The sequence below is a fragment of the Tachypleus tridentatus genome, chromosome 6 (assembly GCF_004210375.1).
Source record: "Tachypleus tridentatus isolate NWPU-2018 chromosome 6, ASM421037v1, whole genome shotgun sequence".
Classification (NCBI taxonomy): domain Eukaryota; kingdom Metazoa; phylum Arthropoda; class Merostomata; order Xiphosura; family Limulidae; genus Tachypleus; species Tachypleus tridentatus.
The window spans coordinates 82,547,178-82,569,888 of record NC_134830.1 but is presented as its reverse complement, the minus strand read 5'-3'; the positions used below and the strand labels follow the sequence as shown (position 1 = coordinate 82,569,888).

Below are 22,711 nucleotides of genomic sequence, written 5' to 3'. Positions count from 1 at the left end.
CTCGAACCTGTTGTTACACTTTGTGTTCCTGAGGGCTCAATTTTTAAAATTGTGTTTATAACTACACTTAACGGACTCGGGTTTCACAGGCGTGTGTTCTAACAAGGGTCATTTTGGGTACGGACTCTATCCTTAGAATAGCTATTAAGATAACTGGAGGTAAAGAAAGACATTTATCAGTAACTTGAGACTTCTGTGAACCATGAGGAGAATACCGAATCCCACAAGAAAGTGCAGGCATTTTGTGCTAGTCATCAGAATTGATATACGTTTGTTTTAGTAAAGTATATTATTTTATGTATTATTTGTGAGTTTATTAACTAGCGTGTTTTTGCAACTGTAATATTTGTAACTTCTTAAGGTGTCTGAATTAAACTGTATTTCAGATTTTGTTCCGAATCTGCGCAACGGAAGATAAATAGATATCTAAAAGTAATTTTAGTAACAACAATAATAGATAAAGTGAAACATTCCATTATAAATAATCAATATATAATAACAAGGGTAGCTTATGATGTTAAAAATATAATATTCTATCGTAAATATGGCATTTAAGTATAACATGTAACATTTTGTATAAGTGTTTTAAAGATGATTGAGCTATAATTCAACTTACATCATCTAGTTATGATCTCATTGAGTTCATTGGCACATTTAAAATAAAGTCTAAGCTATAATTATACCTGTGATTATACCTGAGTTAAATAAATTTGTAAGTTTTTTTGTTAAAAAGAATATAAGACAATTTATGCAAATAGATATATTTCTATTTTATTATGTAAGTTTTGTAAAATCTACTCGATAAAGAGATCTTAAACATTTTAACCAATTCCACAGAAAGACTACTTTCTAATATTCATTCTGAGCTATGTTTTATTTCGTTATTTCTATTCCGGTAGCTAAAACACGTAAGCGCATTTATATAAATTAGGGGTAGTACGCATATTAATGTTAATTTTCAATATAAATTCCATCTCATGTAGTCCAGAAGACCGAACAGGAGATGACATAGAAATAATTTATGAAGAACTGTTCCATATCAAAGCTTTATCACACTTGTCAAACAGTATAAAGAGAGAATTAGCTGGTGTATTATTATTTGAAACACATCTGAGAGCAGGAACCGTTTGTAAGTATGTTATTTAAAGGTATATATGCATGTCTAACACGGTGAAGTTTTCTTAATATTTATTGATTTACTGTTAACTGTACGTTTCACCTATGTAATAAGGTATTCCAATTAAAAGTATGCAATCTAGAGATATATCTTAACTGAACTATATCATGTACCTGCAAATAAAAGTTAAAATATCCAATAAATCTTTGTTGAAACCCAATGTTCCCTGGAGAATTTCAGTAAAATTTTATTACTTTTTGAATCAATTTATCCTTTGAATTACACCTCTTAGCTATATTAATGGCAATAATAAAACAGTTTAATTGAATGTGTCAAGTAGTCAAAGTGTTATTTAATTGATGACATGCCGAAATGGTAAGTATTATTTTGCGGCAGAAAAAGAAATTTAGTTTGCACATGTGACACATTCTATAAAACATTTCATACAATGACATATCTCATATTTAATTCTTCACAGCCGATTTGATGAAAGCACGAAGTGATGTTGTCAACTTACTATGTAACATAATGGTGTTTCCACGTTAACCCTTATTAAACGGTTTATCAAATATGATTGTTTGCCAACTTATAATTGATTGAATGACTTTACAACATTTCTTATACTTAAAAATGTTGTATTCGTATGTTATCCAAATTACACTTCCAGAAAAAAATATTTTTCCGTAATTATTTAAGAAAGTTTCTAATATATACATATGACATTGTCAATGTAAGTAATGTCTTAACTTATTAATATTTTCAGCAGCACTAGAATATTAAAAATTCTACACGCGATTAGCGAAACCACAAGTCTGTGAAACGTCTGTGCCAAATTCAAATACGCAAGAATATAAGACAAGTCCAGACTTACGAGCTCTTATTCTCACATCTTATCACTCTATACTAAGGTTCTGTGATTCGCTTCTCCCTTTATGAAAGGATTTAAGTTACACGTAAATGAATATATTTATTTAAAGATTTTGAGTGTAACATGGGTATTAATGTACCATAATTTATTATTGTCATTAAAAGTCTAAGTTACAACATCTTATTATTTATAACATTCAAACAAAGTTTATATTCAAAATTAACAAAATCAAACGAAATTTGGGCCTTCATTGGAAAAGTTGAAATGAAAAATTTATAAACTGTTTAAATCAAATTATATTTGATGTAAAGACAGCATAATACAAAAGCGACTAAAAGTTTTTCATATGATGAAATAAAATCACATGCTTCTTCCGAAAAAGAAATGAACGCTCTTGAGACTTGTAACTTTCCTTCATAAGCAAGAAAAGGCTGACTATTTCAAAAGACCTAGTAATATAAATTTAATATTGCGTAAAATATTTGATATCTCTATGATATCTATTCTGATACCCTCCAAAACTATGATATTTAGCAAACACATCTTCTTAAAGAATTGCTGAACATAATAAAATGACCTCTTAAAATTAATTAATTTAGCAAGCAAACGTCTCAAGTGTTAAAATGGTTAAACTGTGAATCCGGGGATTCGTGGTTTGTATCTCGTTACCGCAAAACACGTTTTGCATTTTGGGGTAGAAAAGTAAACTTTAAGAGTTATTCTCAAATTTTAATATTTAGTCAAATAAAAGTGACTCAAAAATTGACTTTGGATGCTCTCTATCCTTTTAAAATTAAGGCCTGCTCTATAAGCTTTGTGAAAATTCTTTTTTCTACTTGTCTTTTTTTCAAATTTTTAGAAAGGTTAAACTTAACATCAAATTCTTCAATTTCACTTGGTTTATTTCCATAACAGGAAAATTAACACTAATCTTTTGAAGTAAAAAGTAAACCCTCAGCGTAATCTAAAATTCAAAATTATCATAGAAAAAACTCAGATAAAACACTTAAAACATTCAATAAAAGTAAAACACAGATATCTAAAAATTATTTGCAAGAATGAACTACACCTCCTCATGAACTTCGTGAATCTGAAACCGCAGCCTTAATTAAAGATGTAAACTACGTAATAACATCCTAGTGTTATATTTAAAAACCAGCCATGAAGACCTCAGAAGGAAGTAGTTCCATGTCAAAAAACACGTGAAAGATCTGCGTCTAATTCATCTCAAGACAAAGAATAGAGGTCAGAAACATTCAACATTCCAAAAACCAAAAATAATTTAATGAGCAATTTCCCTAGCAAACCAAAGGTATGCCCATTTAAAAGCTTCCTAAACGAATTTAGTAAAACAAAAACTTCAAAAATACTGTATAAAATGAAGCCCATAAAAAATTTAATATCAGCAGAAAGAAAAGTATTAAAACGTATTAGGAGCAACGATGAACATTGTCATTCAAAGAATCAATAAAGGAAACTCGATTGCCATTTTAAGAATTAAATGGTAAATATATTGAATTATACGTATAAGTTTATTCAGTCAAGTACTAACCTTAACCCAACATATAATAAAAAATTGAGAAAAATGCTCAAAATGCTATTTTAAAATATTACCTTTAAACTTTATATTTTTTGCATAAAAGCCAACCTAGAACACAAAAACTTTACAGTTTACCCAAAATACATAAAACCAAATAAACTTACACCCAAGTATGTCTTCTTATAACTCTCTAAAATACAACCTTGGTAAATACTTTAACTGGGTTTTATAGCTTTAGGTTCCAAAATAAACATTTAATTAAAAAAATAACACCTTCCACAACACTTACATAGTTTAGACAGTAATATTATTATCTCCAGCTTTGATGTTGTAAACATATTTCTTCAAAACCCTTGTTATAAAAAACTTACAGCTCACTGCAGAAATTATTTCACAACTAGCCACATATATCTGCTTTCAATGCAAAATTTGGTACTTCCTTCAGTTACACGAATGGGAATCCATTTTCAGGTACTTTCGCCACTCTCTTCTTATATCTCATAGAACAGCATACCATGGCCACTTCCATATCGAAGCTTCTATTTTGGCTTAGATATGTAGATAACATTTTTTGCAGCTTTACTTCCAAAGATAAACAAACAAAATGTCTCTAACACATAATCTACATAAAGACACGCATTTTACAGTAGAAAATAAAACCAAGTACACGATAAAGCTTTTAACGTTAATATCACACGAACATCTCAAAGTTTCACCGCTAAACTCATAGGAAAAAACACGTACAGCAGAAAATTTTCTCATCACATAATGCATCAGAAGTGTCTGCATTTTTCCTCTACTATTTTTGTAGCTCTAACCCTTATTTTGTTTAATTTACGAGTTCTATTTCTTACACTTATCTTAACTACAATTTAAATATTTGTGTAATATAAAAAACAATGTAACTTGAGATCACTTTACTCTTCAAACTTTGTCCTCAACTAAACTTCAGATGAAGTAATTACGGTGAAAGATTCCTACTATTTGATTAAACAGTGAATTTCAACCAGATGATTAAAATATTTACATCTATACCTAGCTGTTGTTTAGTGTTTTTACAGTGCTCACATGCAAAATAGTATCTAATACTGTATTACTTTTATTGTAGATGATTTAAAACTAACTTTGATCTCTAAACAATTCTTTTCTATTAACATAATATTATCATTGATTACAATGTTACCTTGTTTGAAAGTGAAGTACGTTGAATACTATGTTCATGTGCTTATAAGCATAGTAATACTGTGTTTATTAAGTAGTTATTTGCTATAGTATGTGTGTGTGATTTCATATAGCAAAGCCACATCGGGCTATCTGCTGAGCCCGCCGAGGGTTGCTATACGTACAAATATAGTACTTTCTAATATTATATTATCCAGCTTATAAGTATAATAGTAATGGATACTACATAACTTCATTTACAAATTTAGTAATGTCAGATAATAGATTTTCTTTGTTTACATCAGTATTAGAGAATAGTGTTATTACAGTCTTGCTCATACAAGAAGTGAATTTTCAGAGAAAGTTGGGCCATAAGGTGAAGAATCTTTAATACAAATTGTAATGACTAAAATTAAAGCGAATAATTTATATGTTGTTTAATTAGAATGAATAATGTGTAATTTATTCTTTTACAATATGTTTCACTGGTTTCAAAATGTTATGGACCAGATTCAAAACTTAACAGTTTATATAGAATTCATCATAATTGATTACAGATGTCCATAAACTTTTCTCTACAGAAATTACATTTCAAGATCAATTTTTACTACGGGGAAACGCACTAGTGCTTTGACAACTGAATGGCTAGCATTGAAATATTGAATGGTTTGATAACTGACAAAAACAACAATTAACAGTATAAAGAATGCAAATAATTTCAGTAATCTCACTACTATTGTTTAATTTCTTTGCTAAACTCAGCAATCATTTACAACACGAGAAAATGAACTTTACGTTGTACATCATAAATTCAAATAAACTGTTATAACAATAAATTTATTTCACATATTTCTTCACAAGACATTTATAGTACATAAATAATTTCTGTTCCATAATAAACCAATATTTGTGAGTAGCTTGGTTGATAAAATAAACTTTATTTAAATTAGTCCGAGTTTATTTCATTTATATAAGTAACAGAGGTGCTCATGAATATTGATTTTACAGCTATATTAAAAATAAATTGTTAAAAGTTGTGCTTTTTGAACTACTTTGAGATATTGCAGAAAATAAATAATGTAGTAATTAAATGCAGCAGTGTTTACTGAGGATAAGTTTATTTTTCTTTGGTATTTTGCATCATTTGTTTAAAATGTAAAAAATGTATAAATATATTTCAATTTTGATAGTGTTTAACCAAGGTGATGAAGGTACATCATGGTATATCATTCTCAGAGGAAGCGTGGACGTCGTTATTTATGGAAAAGTATGTACTCCCTGGAACTCAAACTGTTTTTTGATTGTGTTATATCCCACGTATCAGTGCATATATCAATAGAACAGAATTGTCTAGAGAACAACGCTAGTTTTAAATCATTCAGTATTAATAAACTTGCAGATATACTAAGGTTAAATAATATTCGATACTCAAATTTACCTTTTGATCTCATTTTCTACACTCCTTGTTCTTAACATTTGAAATTATTTTGATTTTGTTTGTTGTTTTTGAAATTAAGCAAAAAACTACACAAAAGGCTATCTGTGCTTTGCCCACGATGGCTACCGAAATCCCTTATGTAGCTTTTCGCGAATATCTAGAGAATATAAACTTTACATACCCATTTCAGATTAAAATTTATAACTTATGCTTTATATTTTGTGTTTTACTTCTAGCCAGTATTAAGTTTCTAATTTGAGCAAGTGCTTTATGCTTACTAAGTTAAGTTGTAATTTTGTATTTCACATTTGGATTACTGTTTTCAGTTTTACTTTTTAATTTATAAGTTCAGGCCATTTGTTTAATTCTAAATTATCATCTCGACTAACCGCTGTCAGAATGTCATATTCCAGGGGACTATTTTTGAGAAACAGAATTTCAGTATAAGGAATGCCTCTAAAGTATAAGCCTGATTCAGCTAAGGTTAACAGAGACCTGGTTCTAGGTAAGGCTAATTTTCCACTTTTAAAGGACTCAACTGCGTAATTCCAACCTCGCGCAATTGTTTCGAATAGCTAACTCAGAACTGGAATTGGAGGAGAATCTCATTGCCCAGTTAGTAAATTAACGCAATGACTGTTGGATAGAGCTGAAACAACGCGATCTCTTTCCATTGTTCTAAGTGTTATTTTCTTTTTGATGTGAACATGGCATGGCCAGTTGGTTACAGCGCTTGACTCTTAATCAGAGGGTCGTGAGTACGATTCCTCATCACATCAAACATGCTCTCCCTTTCAGCAGTGTTGGCGTTATAATGTGCGATCAATCCCGCTATTCGTTGATAAACGAGTAACCAAAGATTTGGGAGTGAGTGATGAAGACTAGCTGCCTTCTCTCTAGTCTTACACTACTAAATTAGGGACGGCTAGCGCAGATAACCTTCGTGTAGCTTTGCGTGAAATTCAAAACAGACCAGATTATTTTGATTTAATCGTGGCATATTGGAACAAGCTGGTGGTGAGTGACTTGTTTCAAGTGTAATTCAAAAGAACTGCTAGAAAAATGATAAAGCCTCCTTCAGAAATTCAAATCTGATTCTGGCTAAATGTGGGAGTAAATTATTTAGCAGGGTACAGGGCCAATATGAGAGATTACACAATGTAACAAAATGTTTACTTTTTTTGTTGTTGGGCAGAAAGTGTTATTTTCCAATTGCTTGTGCCTTAAACAAACGGAAAAGACCTATTTTTCTCTTCAAATTTTGCTTTTGTGACCTGGGTAACGAAATTTTTAAATATGCCCATTTTCCAAATTATTCCAGGTAGATTCAGTGCTGAGTAGCTGATAAAGAATTTTCTCAAATTTACAAGAATTTTGAAGAACGTTCTAGAATCTTGTAAAACTTAAGAGAATTTTCAAGAACCTTTTAGAATTTTCTAGAACTTTCCATAGTAATATGTATACAGGGGCTCACCATCTACAGAACACACATTTAATTTTTTTCAATCACATTATCCCAACATTAACTTCACATGTGAACAGGAAGAAAGCAATCAAATATCATTACTTAACCTCAAAATTACAAGAACCGATACACAAGTTAAAATAGAAATCCACCGAAAAATCACCACACTGGACTAGACATCCTTGGGGCTCAGTACATGAAACAAAACAAAAACTCAACACATTAAGAAACCAAATAAACACAGCCATAAAACATTGCTCACCAGATAAAATTAACGACGAATTAGACAAAATAAAACAATACTTCATCAACATCAATAAGTTTCCTCCACAAACCGTAGAAAACATTATACGCACACACCTAGACAAAAAGCAAAATCAACTAACAAAAGTAAATATATCCTACGAATTAAAAAATCACTAAACCATATACTGCTGCATAACATATATTCCCGACATCAGCAGAAAAATAACCAACATTTGGCAAAAACTAGTAACAAAATATGACATTCCAGTTAATACTAAATTTATTCAAAAACCAGGTACAAAACTAAGGTCTATACTATGTAAAAACTACACTGACAAACACCACACCAACATTATTTATAAAATACAATGTGATGACTGCCAAGACTTCTATATTGGTGAAACAAGTAGAAAAATGGAAACCAGATTAAAAGAACACAAAAAGTCACTTTCACACGTTTTCGAACACTGCAAATCAAATAAACACAACATAACTATAAAAAACACCCAAATACTAAATAAAGAAACAAACATTAACAAACGTAAAATTAAAGAAGTCTTACTGATACAACAACTCAAGCCCAAATAAATCAATACAAAGGAACACTTTTTTATCTATATTAAAAATATAATCAAACATCTAAGCACGCCCTCTACATTCCTACACTCATTACACAACCCCTTCAAACATGTGGTCAGGTATCAGTCAGTTACCTCTTTCTTTCTTTGTGAACCTAACGATGACTGAAGAAGGTGGAAACGTTGTTTGCTCCTCTACATAAAATTTTCTGAATCCATACCAGCCATTTTGACATATATATTTGTCTCTACAAGTGGGTTTTCTCGTCATCACGGATTAAGGTATACTGGACTTCGAACGCCGCTACCAAGGAGCGTATAATGCAAACATGACGGGAGATTATACTTGGGGGGCTTATACGTGAAAGTGATTTACATCAGTTAGTTTAGTTAGTTATCACCGTTAGATTCAATCAAGGAACATAGGGCCGCAATCGCTTGCGGATTCTTCAACAGGTATTTAAGTGAGTAGGTTGTTAGCCCACTGCACCGAGCCGTCCATAATTTAGTAGTGTAAAACTAGAGGGAAGGCAGCTATTCATCACCACCCACCGCCAACTCTTGGGCTACTCTTTTACCAACGAATAGTGAGATTGACCGTCACGTTATAACGCCCCCACGGCTGAAAGGGCGAGCATGTTTGGCGCAACGGGGATGCGAACTCGCGACCCTCGGATTACGAGTCGCACGCCTTAACACGCTTGGTCATGCCAGGCCTGATTTACATTACAGTCGCAAATCTCGAAAAATTACTCACTTCTAAACATGTTTGTTCATTTTTGTATAACTTTAGTATAAATACATGTAAATCTCGATTTATATGTTGTTTTATTCAGACCTTATGTAAATGAAAATGTGCAAATTTGCCCGTTTATACATAGAAAATAGGTTAATTTCTAAATTTCATTATTCAGGTTATAAAAGCAAAGTTTAAAGAGAATTATGGCCATATTCTGTACTTTTACAATATAAGCAATTAAGAAATAACACATACAATCTAGTGTTATCAGTGTTATGTAGTGTTATTAGGGATGTGATTACAGAAAGTAGTACCATGTCTTCATGGTAAAGGAAAAATGTATTAAACATATGACCCACTAAGCAAGGTAAATGGTAGAATATTTGAAAAAAATATTAACAAATGAATTAAAGAGGTTTATTGTACAATTGCTTTTGAGGTAAAAACTATGCGTGTGTTCCATAGTAGCAACTAAATTTACTGTAATATCGTATTTATTCTAAATGAATGTTCCAACTAATTACTGGAATACATTGGTAATTCCTGTGTCGTTATAAACAAAGTAATATTTCTTTATATATTTTTCATAATCTTTATGAGTTTTTCTTACAATAAATATTTAATGCGGTTAAATTCTCAATTATATTTCACTTAAGAAGATTCAGAGAAGCTTGAAAAAATGAAATCAATTTTGTTATGTTATTCTTTACTAACAACTATTGTTAGTACTCATTCTAATAAGTATTTCAAGGAATTTAATATTTCCTGTAACATTATGAGCATAACGCATACGTACACATATATATGTATATCTTTATGTTTCAAGGGAGTCGTTTGTACTTTGCACGAAGGTGACGACTTTGGAAAACTTGCCTTAGTAAATGACGCTCCAAGGTATTGTTATTTTCTAGTATTATAATTATGTTTATTCTCAAAACAAAACCTGACTCTATTTGTTCAGGAATAATACTTCTGACTTGTGGTTGGGTAATGTCGAAAGCTGTAGCTAATGTTGGAAATAGCAGATATTAGTCATAGCAGGTATACCTGATGAATGAAAGAGCTGTTAACTTGAGGGTAGAACCATGTTAATTTTCTAATGCATGGGATAATACTTAGTAATAAGGTTAGTATTGTATCAACCAATTAAACTGTTATTACTTTGATAACAGTATTTCTGGTGCAAGTGTTTAGAACATGGTTAAAGTAAAGGTTGAAATAGGCAGACTCAAAAACCTGAAATTAGGACCGTTTATGTTAATTAGAGTGCTTACTGAAGTATTAATTAATGTTATTATTAACCCAAAGTTAGTCATTTTATTTTACATAGATGAGTATCGAGGATGCTTGAAAATAATAAACTTGTTAACTTTTGATATGATTCATTGTGCAAGAATTTTGTGAGCAGGTGATAGCTTATTGATTACAAACTGATGTACCCATCTTTTGTCCGGGTTATAAACTTTAAAAAAATGTGCGGGCTCATATGTGATAAATAACAAAAGAAATAACCTTCACATAATTTATTATAACATAATCTATTATTACAAAATTTATTGTCTACCCACCGAAGGTTTTGTTTTAACTTTAATAACTCTATATTTATACACTTAAAATATGGTATACCCTTTCCGACTGGCCAGTGTAACGTTGTAAGAAAAGGTAGAAGAATTGCTTTCTGTTGCTCAATTTCAGCACCCATTTCTTAATATTCTTCAACAGTGTTTCACGTGATTAATTAATTGGCGGTCACTGACCGCAGAAGTGCCTTACAGGATGAAGTTGAAAGGTCACGAGTCGAAGTAGAAAGTAGGAATAACTCAAGATACAGCTCATCATATCAACTTTACACTGGCAGTTGGAGTAGAAATCTCAGTTGAGTTTATGTATTATTGCAATAGTGGAAGCCGTTTCTATTTATTGTATTCTTCCCTACAGAGCAATTAATAGATTATAACTTCATTTTTACTGCTATCCCGTTTTTAAAAAATGTGATTATTGACTTTTAAATTGTTTAAACAAAAGTCACGTTCGTGTGACAGATGGTACTGAATGTAGCTTTGTGCTAGCAGTTAGGGTTTGTGATTTAATGTCACACTCCTGAAGAAACTGTAAAGCGGAACGTCGAGTGTCTGATTAAATAAAATCAACAATTTGGTAAAATATCATTTATTTCTAGTATTCTGGTGTTAGAAAGTAAAGATGACATGATTTATATATATATATATATAAGAATATTAGGCTCACATATTTTTAATAATGTTTGGTATTTCTTCTTTTGTATACGCCTTCTTCCTCACCTGATATCTTCATGTTTCGTAAATTACAAAATTTTACTTTTAACAACTGAGAAAGCGTCGCTAATAAAGCAAACGACTTTATACAAGTTTTTTATTCAGTTGCCTTAGAGAATCTGAAGTTTATCAGGCACTCTAAGATATACTTGGATTCCCTTGTCAAATACATCGACTATGTGGTTTGTTTGGAAGATTGTATAAAACACTCAGGTAGCGTAGCTAACAAAATAAATTATTTAATACAAAATCCAATAAATGGAAGATTTAATTAATACTTGGTTGTATTAATCAAAGATGTTTCTGGAAGTTGTTTGTAGATTATCTGTTGAGATCCAACGCACAAGAGTGAATTTGTGAAATTTATAAATATTAAGAAGTTCAGTAGGATAGTGAGTAGAAACACAATAGTGTTAAGGCAAATGGCTGAGATCTTAACTCTTTAGAAAATAGAGTATCTGATTGTATTATATAATTATCTCATATATAATAGTTGAAAAATCTAGATAAATTACCGAAGAATGTAATTAAAAAGTACATAAGATTGCTAACATTAAAGCTTTCGCTATTTGTATGGCTTTAAAGCTTTTCAACAACACACGATAGATTATTTTTAAGAAATAAGCGTATCAGAATCCTTGTGATATTTGACATTTTCTATAATTTAGAGCAGCAACTATAGTGACGAGGGAAGACAACTGTCATTTTCTCCGAGTAGACAAGAATGACTTCAATAGAATTCTCAGGGTAACTGGAAAATATTCTTATAGCCTTTAACAACATTTCACTTACTGCTTGAATAGATAACTTTGTAGCTTGAAAAACATAATTTATTCTAGGGTCAAGCTAAAAATTAAATACTAAATTGTTTCTTGTGTTTAGCTTTAATATGCTTTTTCATTGAATGTGATACCTTAAACATAATAAACCTTAAATAATTTCGTAGAAGTACCTAGTATGAATAGGACTCTAAGTGAGGGTTTCTGTGTTGTGTTTAACTTTGATGTTGAGTTCACCTCTCGTCTGAGTGACATATATCAGATGAGTTAGTTTTACAGTTAATTTGTCGAAAACATCCTCATATTTTTGGTCATTCATTATATTAGTACATTGCTAAATAAGTATCGTGTGACTTAATGTTATGCAAAGTCGTTGGTAATACCTCTTGAAAGACTATATGGAAAAATGCTAATTTTGTTAAAAGAAGTAGTGTCATAAAGTCTGTAGAAGTATCATGCAATAGTGCAGTAATTAACGTTCAGAGTAATAGTAAGTACGCTATATGATAAGAACCATCGTAGGAAATGCTAAACTTATGCGCATTTATCTTTTTAGTTTCTCATTTTGCCTGTTCTTATTGTATGTTACGTCACGCAATTTGCTCGTTAACTGCAAGCGCGGCATACAGCATCTGATTACATTTTGTTTCTGTTACTTTTTGGTAGTTAACAACAAAGTTCTGTATTATGACATAAATTAATGTTTTAGGATTATGTTAAAAAGTAGGTCGTTGTATAACGTAATGGAAACTAAGATTAATATCATAAAATGTAAAAAAAATTTGTCGTGGCGTTACCCTGTTTTTGATGGTTACTGTTACCTCAGTCTTTAATGTTATGTAATTTCTACTATTTTGTTTGTTTTTCACTGTATAATCTAGCGAAATACTATTTAACAATACATAATGGTTTATATTTAAGGAATAAGCCTTTCAGAATCCTTGATATTTGACATTTTCTATAATTTAGAGTAGTAACTATAGTGCTGCTCTAAGCAAATATGTTTAAGGCATTTTACTTAACAATGAACATAAAGTAGAAAATAAAATTTACAGATAATGTTACTTTGATGGTGAAAAAAGTACTAAATATGTTTATTTTATATACATTTTATAATACATTATAAACATTTTAAAATGTTTTTAAGTCCCCGTAGCTATTTAATGTATATTAGTTAGAATACAACATATGGATTAATTAATTAGTCTTTCTCTAATTCAATTTTAAGACACAGAAGACCCGAATAATAAGTTTTCAATTTTGAATAATAACAAAATTTTATTTTACTCATTTGATTTCAGGACGCTGAAGCAAACACAGTGAGATTAAAAGAACACGGACAGGATGTGTTGCAGCTTCAGAAAATACTCTCTGATCCAAAAGGTGCCGAGGGGGGTTCCTCTCACTACAAGTAAGCATAAAGATGTGAAACATAAATATTAGTTTAACATGTTATCTGCCATGTATTCCACTGACTTTTAGTTACGGACCGCATGGCACACCGGAGGGTCATATACATTTATGTTTTAAAAGTCAACTTTCTCTTTTGACACATGTTTGAGACATTGTAACTGCTCTTTGGCATTTTTTGAATGTTTAGTTTTATTTGAACTTAATTTATCACATGGCAGGCAACGTATTAAAATCATACAAAGTAAGCAGAATGCCCTTAGTAACATAAAAATGAACAGAAATGTACTGTACTTGAATTAAGTAAAATAATGAAATTTACTGCGAATGTTGAAAATGTGATGTGAAAGTTACAGTTTACAGTTGATCTTATATATCTTTCTTATATACTAAAATTTCAATAAAAGTAATTTATTAATTTATTTCATTAACATATAATATTTTGTATAAATTTCAACTGAGAGGAATTTCTTACCTTTGACCCTCTTGGTTGAAGGATACTGGTATAACTGGATAATCTCAAGAGGTCATACTTTACGTTTTCTTACTTAATGTGAGTTGAATGTTTTCATTACAAAACTGAAAAGTTTAATGTTTCTCACATTTATCTAATTAATTGTAAGGAAACTTACAACTTATTAGAACAAAGTTAACATTTTTTCTGTCGTCTAATTTACCATATTTAACTTAAAAGACTTTAAAGAAATATGCTTGTAGATCTTTTGTGCTGTTTCGTAGTTAATGATTGACAGTATTTTTGCTCTAGAAATAGAAAGTATATTTACTTTACATGTTAATGTATTATGTTTTATGTGGAGAGTAAGGTATTTTGTAAAGAGTTGCACTTCGTTTCTGTAGACAGCTGTGCACGAACTAAAAGGTGTTTATAGACACATTAGAGTATTAGAAAGCAATGCTGAGTTTACCTTGTTTGCTGTTTATAGAAAAGTAGACTTACTTCAATAATAAAGTAATAAGAAGTTTTTCTGTAGTAAACTTACTTTACTAGCAGTATTTAATGATTGCTTGCTATGACAGATATGTGTATATGTCACCATTCTTTCCATTTATAATGTTATTGATACTTTAGGTACACTGTAATGGCAGGAACACCACAGAAGATGCTTGAACACTTACTTGAAACAAGAATAGACGTTAGAGTTGAAGATGGCACAGGTAAGTACATAGTTATATTTTTCTTAAGCATTTAGACACAGTGGAAATTTTCTTCGTGTATCTGAAATGTAAACATTAAGAAATCTGTCTTATTTATCTATACATATCAAATTGGTCTTGAGTTAATTATATAAAACAAACAAAATGTTAAGCATATATTGTCTAGAGACAAGAAAATAAATTTTCTATAAAAGAAAAACGTAAACTAGGAATTATTTATATTTATTTTATTCTATTAAGACAGCTATTAAGTATAATGACGATACTACGGTTAATTAAACTTATTAAGCGTTTTCATATATTTCATTTTTTCATTTCTTCAAGGTCCGTTAACGTATTCAAAAGACACATTTCTGGAAGATTTCATTTTAACACACGTGATATTCATGCCCAGCCACCAGCTGTGTCCAGAACTAATGAAACAATATCCTTTGATTAGATAATGGGGAGATATCGGTGATAATGGACAAGGTAACAATATATATGATGTTTCACACTAAGTGGTTATTGCCAGTGGACAAGGTAACAATATATATGATGTTTCACACTAAGTGGTTATTGCCAGTGGACAAGGTAACAATATATATGATGTTTCACACTAAGTGGTTATTGCCAGTCGACAAGGTAACAATATATATGATGTTTCACACTAAGTGGTTATTGCCAGTGGTTGGTGAAAACTTCAATTTTAAGGAATATTTTGGGAAAAGCAGAATAACCAAATAAGACATTTTCCCTTAAGGTGAGAACTATGAAATAAGCATTGAGCACTTCATTATTATGTAGGTGTTAAAAATAATTTTATCACTATGCTTTTCTATGGCACATCTGTCGAAGTCTTTCATGGAAAGCAACGTGCAACTTCCATTTCGTGCAACATCTATGCTTACACAGCATATGTTGCTTTAATTGTTAGTCACATTGTATCATGTAAACATTAAGCTTCTTTAAGTTATATATGTTGAATCTGTTATTATACAAATTCTTACCTCTATGAACAACCGGTTTTCAAGCTTATTTGGAAATTGCATAAAAACATTGAGGAATATCCTATAAATAACTAAATTTGCAAATAAGAGTGCTGTTAAATTATAATAGAAGAATCATGTCCAATAACTTGTAAACAACTTAGAAGTAAATACGTTTTATACGTTTTAGGCAGCATGATATGTATAATTTCTTTATATCACTAATTTCAAGCAAAGGTATAATATTTCATATTATTCATAATGATTTTACTGTTATAAAGAAAACAAATTATACTCGATTCTTTATGAAGTGGTAAGATAAAAAAATTGAAAAATGATTTCTTATTACAATGTACTTAAGTTATGTACTATAACTAGTAATTCTTGTTTGTTTACGAAATATTACTTACGTAATACCGAACCCTGGATTTTAAAGTGATGAACTTACCACTGTCCATCGGGGAACGTGTGAGAAAGAAAATATCATTGCATGACCAAGATAACTGAATTTTAAATAACAAAATGACTTATATGAGTCATAATTTATTCGGTTATATTTAACACTGTATTAGAGTAGACCATCATAACAATACAATAGCACAGATATACTGAAATTTACAGACAATATAAGACACATATCACTGGTTTTTGTGATCAAGCTTATTTCTGCAGAAATAATGAAAACTATTAAGAAAATTTAAATCGTCTATACAGTTCTTTGATGTTGAACAAGTTTATTGTTTCCTGTAGGCGAGACAGAAGCACACAAAATTTAAACGGCGAACAAGAAATACATATATAAATGTGAAAAGTATTTTTATATGGAATGCTATGCATGTAAAAACTTGGCTTGACAGTTAAAAATAAAACAAATTAAAATATTTATTATGATATTATGAGCAAGAAAGTTGCAAATTCTGGTTGCATGAGTTGAACTCATTTCGAAACTTTTTTATTATTAATAACTTATCCTCACACTTCTATACCTTTATATTTCACGTATTATATAATTTCGTGTTATATAACTTTCCTTTCTTTCACTTTTAATATTTCAGTTATTTGATTGAACGTATGCACTGTATATTATCATGGCATCTTATGTTTCTTATTTAAAAACTAGATATTTCACTGTCTTCTGAAGTATACATGTATTACGTTATTTAGTATATTTTAATTTATATATAAATACCGTATATATATATTTTTTTTTCCATAACGTACACTAATGTGCTAGCTGACTTACATATTTCATTATATTTATTTAATACACAAGACGCATGTTACCATTTTAAATTCTTTGGTTCTAGCTTTGCAATTAGGCACAAAGCTATACAATGGGCTATCTGTGCTCTCTCTGCCCACCACGAGTACTAAAATTCGGTTTTTAGCGTTGTAAGTCCGCTGTGTCACTAGTTGGCCCGTCTCATCTTACAGCTTAATTTTGCTTTGGAAATATCTCATAATAACTTACACGTTTCAATAATAAAACAACAACAAATATACATGTTAGTCTACGTATCCGCAGATTTCATACCACCTCATGCACTTCTGTAATTATCTTCGCCATCTTTCAAGTACACAATAATTACAATTTTGTCACTGTATCGTCAGATATTTTAGTTCAGTTTAAAGGATAGGACAACCATGATGGACCTATGTTGTTCTAAAAAGTTATGTTATTTTATATTTACTTTATAAACTTCCCTTCTCTTCTATACCTACCAGTATAATATTGAAAGAAAGTTCACGGGCGTATACATGTATGTTTATAATCATACACTATTAATGGGAAAATACCCAGTTTTCCTGTTTCACCATACTACTTACGGTTTGAACTAATAAGTTCACAAATTCTTATTCTTACATTCATCTTCATAACCAGACATTCACTTACAACATTAGTTTTTAACCTTAATTGGATGGATCTTAAGTCATCTATGTGTGTACAATGTATATAACTTTCAATAAGAGTGTGGTCACAGGCTTTAATAATTTAACCAGGACAGAGCATCTGCATTTTGATGACCACTCTCTTGTCTATAACGCACTGTTAAATTAAACTAATGTTATTCCATCAAACAAATTTTTCGTTTTCATTCTTGTCGCTGCACAATCAGACTAAAGGATTTTATGATCATTTCTAGGACAAATGCTTCACCTGAGAAAAAGGATCTTAATTCGCCGAGCCCCAAACGACTGCTAAGGCACTCTTTTTGGATGGTACTACAGCTGTTTTGTATGCTAGTACTTTTTAGTTTAAATGCACCTCTGGATGCTACATACCACTCTCAACTATTTAACTGAACACTAGTCTGATATCTGTATCGGACACATTACCTATTTTACTAGGTTACAGTTGTTTTGCATACGTCATCTGTGTGACTAAGAACTAGCTACAAAGCTGTCTCGTACACATCACATATTTGATTAGATACTACCCCTACAGCTATATCGAACACTTCAGTTCTCCCAGTGGTTGCTAATGTCTCTTTATAACTATGTAGAATTTTTTTTTTGCACAACAACTCTCTTAATTTCTTAAAAGCACTCTCATTTTTGGTCATGAAGTATGGATTAATGCTATTAGTGGGACTGCTATTTCCAGACACACCTGAAAATAAACTTCCTATAACACCGTACCATACCAGTAAAAGATGTAGCTCCTTTTTTGTCGTAAGGCTCTCCCCATATTTAATAGCTTCTACCTATCGAACACACGTACCTAAATACTATATGTAGTGTTCCCTCGTGTTTAGCTGGTTTGTACTGTTAAATCTGCTTTATTCAAGTTGCTTAGTACTTTCTTCTTAGGTGATCATTAAATTAATTATTATTTTTTTGACGTTATAAATTAACCTTCAAAATGTTTTTGAAGAATCATTGTTCCCTCAAGATTTAAATTAAACTAAACAATTTATAAAGTCTAAAAAAAGTATGTTTTCTGTTTAACTTCCTCACTCTAACCCGTCTTGGAAGTAAGTTTTCAATTAATCAATGTTACTAATGTACGGTGCGTTATTTACTTCATTTATAATATTCTTCATTTTAGGTAACAGGTGAAAATCAGCGATAGTGCTTTAGCACTTTCCTTTTGAGTTACTTTATTGCAAAATTAAGGTTATTTGCATTTCAAGATCTTCCCTCACTTATCCTCAAATACATTCACTAATTCTCGTATACAAACTTCCTGCTGTTACTCAGAAGTTAATCCTTTAAATACCTTAACATATCACATCTGCTTGTAAGATCTGCAATAAAGCGAGGATTCTCAAATGGCCAATAAGGCCAAGTAGTCTGCTATACATGATCCCATGTATCAGACCATCCCGTAAGTAATGTTGTTTGTTACACTAAGATTTAAAAGGAGAAAAAAAAAAAGAATTAAAATAACAACTTTAATCAATTATATATTTTCCATCACTTTCAATAACAGTCTCTCAACGTCTCAAAAGATTTTGCAATATCACGCTTATAAATACCAGGTGGTTTTGAGACAAGAAAAGGTACAAAGGATATTTTAAACTCATCTATAGAAATAAACTTTTCTCATTCAGGTAATATTGCAAGCTTCTGAGAAATGGTAATCTGAAGGAACAAGATCAGGAAAATAAGTGGGATGGGGAAGTTTCTTAGAGCAAGCTTTTCAATTTTTCGGGAAGTGATCCCAGCGGTGTGACGACATGCATTGTCAAATTCACCATAGCAGGCATTTTTCTTTTTAGTACAGAGTTCAGTCGATCTAGTTGCTGACAGTATCTCTCAGCAGTGATTGTCTGCTTTGGTTGCAACAACTCGAAATATATTACACCACCTTTATCCCACCAAATAGTAAGCAAAACTTTCCTAGGATGCAGATTCACTTTTGTCTATAGAATAGCTGGTTTTCCTGCACTAACCCACTGTCGAAGCTACTTAAAATTTTGATAGAGTACCCATTTCTCATCTCCAGTCATTAGGTGGTTCATAAATGAAGCTTAAAGTTTAAAAGAGTGAAGGGATGTACAGATGTCTACTCGTTCTCTCAAATTATCAGGTAACAACTCATGTGGTACCCATTTTCTCAACTTTTAAACTCTACTAAGTTGTTGCAAATGTTGATGGACGGAATAGATGAACTGAATTCCTGAGCTAATTCTTCAACAGTTACAGCACAATCCTCCTCAAGTGTTGTTAGAAGCACGTCATTATCGAACTCAATAGGGCCCCCATTGCAAACCGCATCTGTCAAACTGCAGTCATCAGCTCTAAACTTATCGAACCATTTTTGACATTTCCTCACATTCAGAATGTCATTGTCGTACACACTTGAATGTTTCGCATACCTTCAGTAGCACATTTTCCTTTTCTAAACTAATGAAACATTATATGCCTTATGTACTCCTCTGACACCTCCATGATAATTGGGACTTCTAAAATAAATAAAACAAAAACTAGTTTGTTTGTTTTTCAATTTCGCGCAAAGCTACTCGAGGGCTATCTGCTCTAGCCGTCCCTAATTTAGTAGTGTAAGACTAGAAGGAAGGCCACTAGTCATCACCACCCACCGCTAACTCTTGGGCTACTCTTTTACCAACGAATAGTGGTATTGAGCGTTACATTATAACGCCCCCACGGCTGAAAGGGCGACCATGTTTGGCGCGACGGGAATGCGAACCCACGCCCCTCAGATTACGAGTAGCACGCCTTAACCCACCTGGCCATGCCGGGCCACGCAAAAACTAGTAAAGAAACGAACTGGCTTACACTTAATACTATCAAGTCATTCCATATAAGTTATATGACTTTGAGAATAACTTCATTTAGTCAAAAAATACATATTTAATTTATTTTACCCCATAAAAACGACATTACTTTTGGGATAATCTGATAGATTCGGCATTTGGTGCCAATCAGGCTTCAGCCAGGCTTACTCATTTGCGACCACAATGAAGCCTTGGTTTAACTAATTTCTTCACACTGTATCATATATTACGAAATAATTATATTTAATAATTACTTACTTATAGGTTTAGTTATCTTTTCTTCAATTATTTGTGTTTGAAAAATAAAACAATTATTGTATATGTGATGCTATAACATCAATATATATATAGTTCTATATAGTTTGTTTGTTTTGAATTTCGCGCAAAGCTACACGAGAGCTATATGTGCTAGTCGTCCCTAATTTAGCAGTGTAAGACGAGAGGGAAGGCAACTAGTCATCCCCACCCATCGCCAACTCTTGGACTACTCTTTTACCAACAAATAGTGGGATTGACCGTACACTTTATGACATTTCCACGGCTGAAAGGGCGAGCATGTTTTGTTTGACAGGAATTCAAACCCGCGACCCTCAGATTATTACGAGTTGAGTGCCTTAACCAACTGGCCGATTCTATACATTCTACATACGTAATTATATAAATTTCATTAATTCCATTGTGAGGCCCGGCCTGGCCAAATTGTTATGGCGTTCGACTCGTAATTTGTGCATCGCAGGTCCGAATCCCTGTCCCACCAAAGATATTCGCCCTTTGGGACATTACAGCTTGACTTTCAATTCCGTTTTGTTGCGAAAAGAACAGCCCAAGAAGTGGCGGTAGATGATGATGTTTATGTGTCTTCCATCTTTTCTTAAACTTCTAAATTATGGAAGGCTAACGCAGATAGCCCTCTTTTAGCTGGGCGCGAAATTGAAAATAAGCAAATAAAACATCGAAAATGCGAGACTTTCCAAAAGCATTCTTACCATTTTGCCCTGAAAAACTGAAGACAAATAGTTTTCATAAGATACTCGATTTAACGTTTTGCAGCAGAATTTGATTTGTTGTCACCCAAAAACTAAACCTCAAAAGAGTTCTAAATATATATTTCAAATTGCACGGTACAACAGATAATTATTGCTGCAAGAATATTTAATAGTGTAATAATTATGAAATACTTGAACGTATGTTGAAATCCTCTAGAATTTACTGAAAATTACATGAAATGGTATGAAATTAAAAGTGAAATTATGCACTGTTGAAAATAATTTAATTAGTTGGGCATTTATTTACATGTTATAAAAACTTCTGATTTCAAATACTGAAAAGGAATAAAAATACTAATTATTAATGCTTAGTGTATCTATAGTATTAAACAAAATACTAATAATATACACACATATATATGTACTTACCGGCCTGGTTTGGGCAGATGTATTTTCCGCATCATTAAAACGCTATACTTCTCATTAGCTTTCAAAGACATTTAGTTAGTCATTAATGTTTCTAATATTTTATTTTGAAGATGTTGTTTATCATTTAAAGATTAAGCTGTATATCAAGTATAAGTAGACTTTATTCAACTGATTGAGATAATTTTTTCGCACTAAAATGTCTAGAATTTACAATCGTTATATTAATTACACACTTATCAGATACTTTGGTTTACGTATAGCTTAATAAATTTGTACAGTAAAATTATTTTGTTAGTACAATGGGAAGTGTATACTTCTTTCCAAATCATAATTGATAAGTAATTACTATGTGAAGCTAACATGAGAAAATAACAAATTGCTGATAAGAAACTGACTCTCATACATTAATCTATTAAATTAACATATATGTACCACTGTTTTCATTTGTGAATCATGGAGTTTGTCCTTCTCTACCATACCCTATGTTTCATCCACTCCTATAGAGGCAAAAACAGGTGTGAATGAAGTGCTGGTTGCCTTTCATGATAGCAAAGACAGCTATGTACGTAGTGCCAAAGAAGTTGTTGCAGTAGTTTGTCTTTTTTTTCGTGTATGGTATCCTGCATTGTTACGTTACGTATTATAATTTATCTCAGATGACCATCCTATTTATTAAGTTATGTATTATGATTTCAGATAGTCTAAAACCAAGTAAAATTCTAATTTGATTTAAAAGTTAATTAAAAGTGAAGATGTATCAAATTTATTATATTTG

The 22,711-nt window shown here is 31.3% G+C and overlaps 1 protein-coding gene across 1 annotated transcript in view; it reads left to right on the top strand.

Moving 5' to 3' along the window:
- The window catches only part of LOC143251652 (rap guanine nucleotide exchange factor 4-like), a 249,897-nt gene that overhangs the window by 189,467 nt on the left and 37,719 nt on the right, over window positions 1-22,711 (top strand). The window contains exons 12-18 of the mRNA XM_076502913.1: window positions 984-1,129; window positions 5,877-5,953; window positions 9,979-10,046; window positions 12,115-12,193; window positions 13,527-13,636; window positions 14,726-14,811; window positions 15,136-15,188. Of these exons, the coding sequence (XP_076359028.1) occupies window positions 984-1,129; window positions 5,877-5,953; window positions 9,979-10,046; window positions 12,115-12,193; window positions 13,527-13,636; window positions 14,726-14,811; window positions 15,136-15,188 (619 nt within the window). The remainder of the gene's footprint in view (window positions 1-983; window positions 1,130-5,876; window positions 5,954-9,978; window positions 10,047-12,114; window positions 12,194-13,526; window positions 13,637-14,725; window positions 14,812-15,135; window positions 15,189-22,711) is intronic.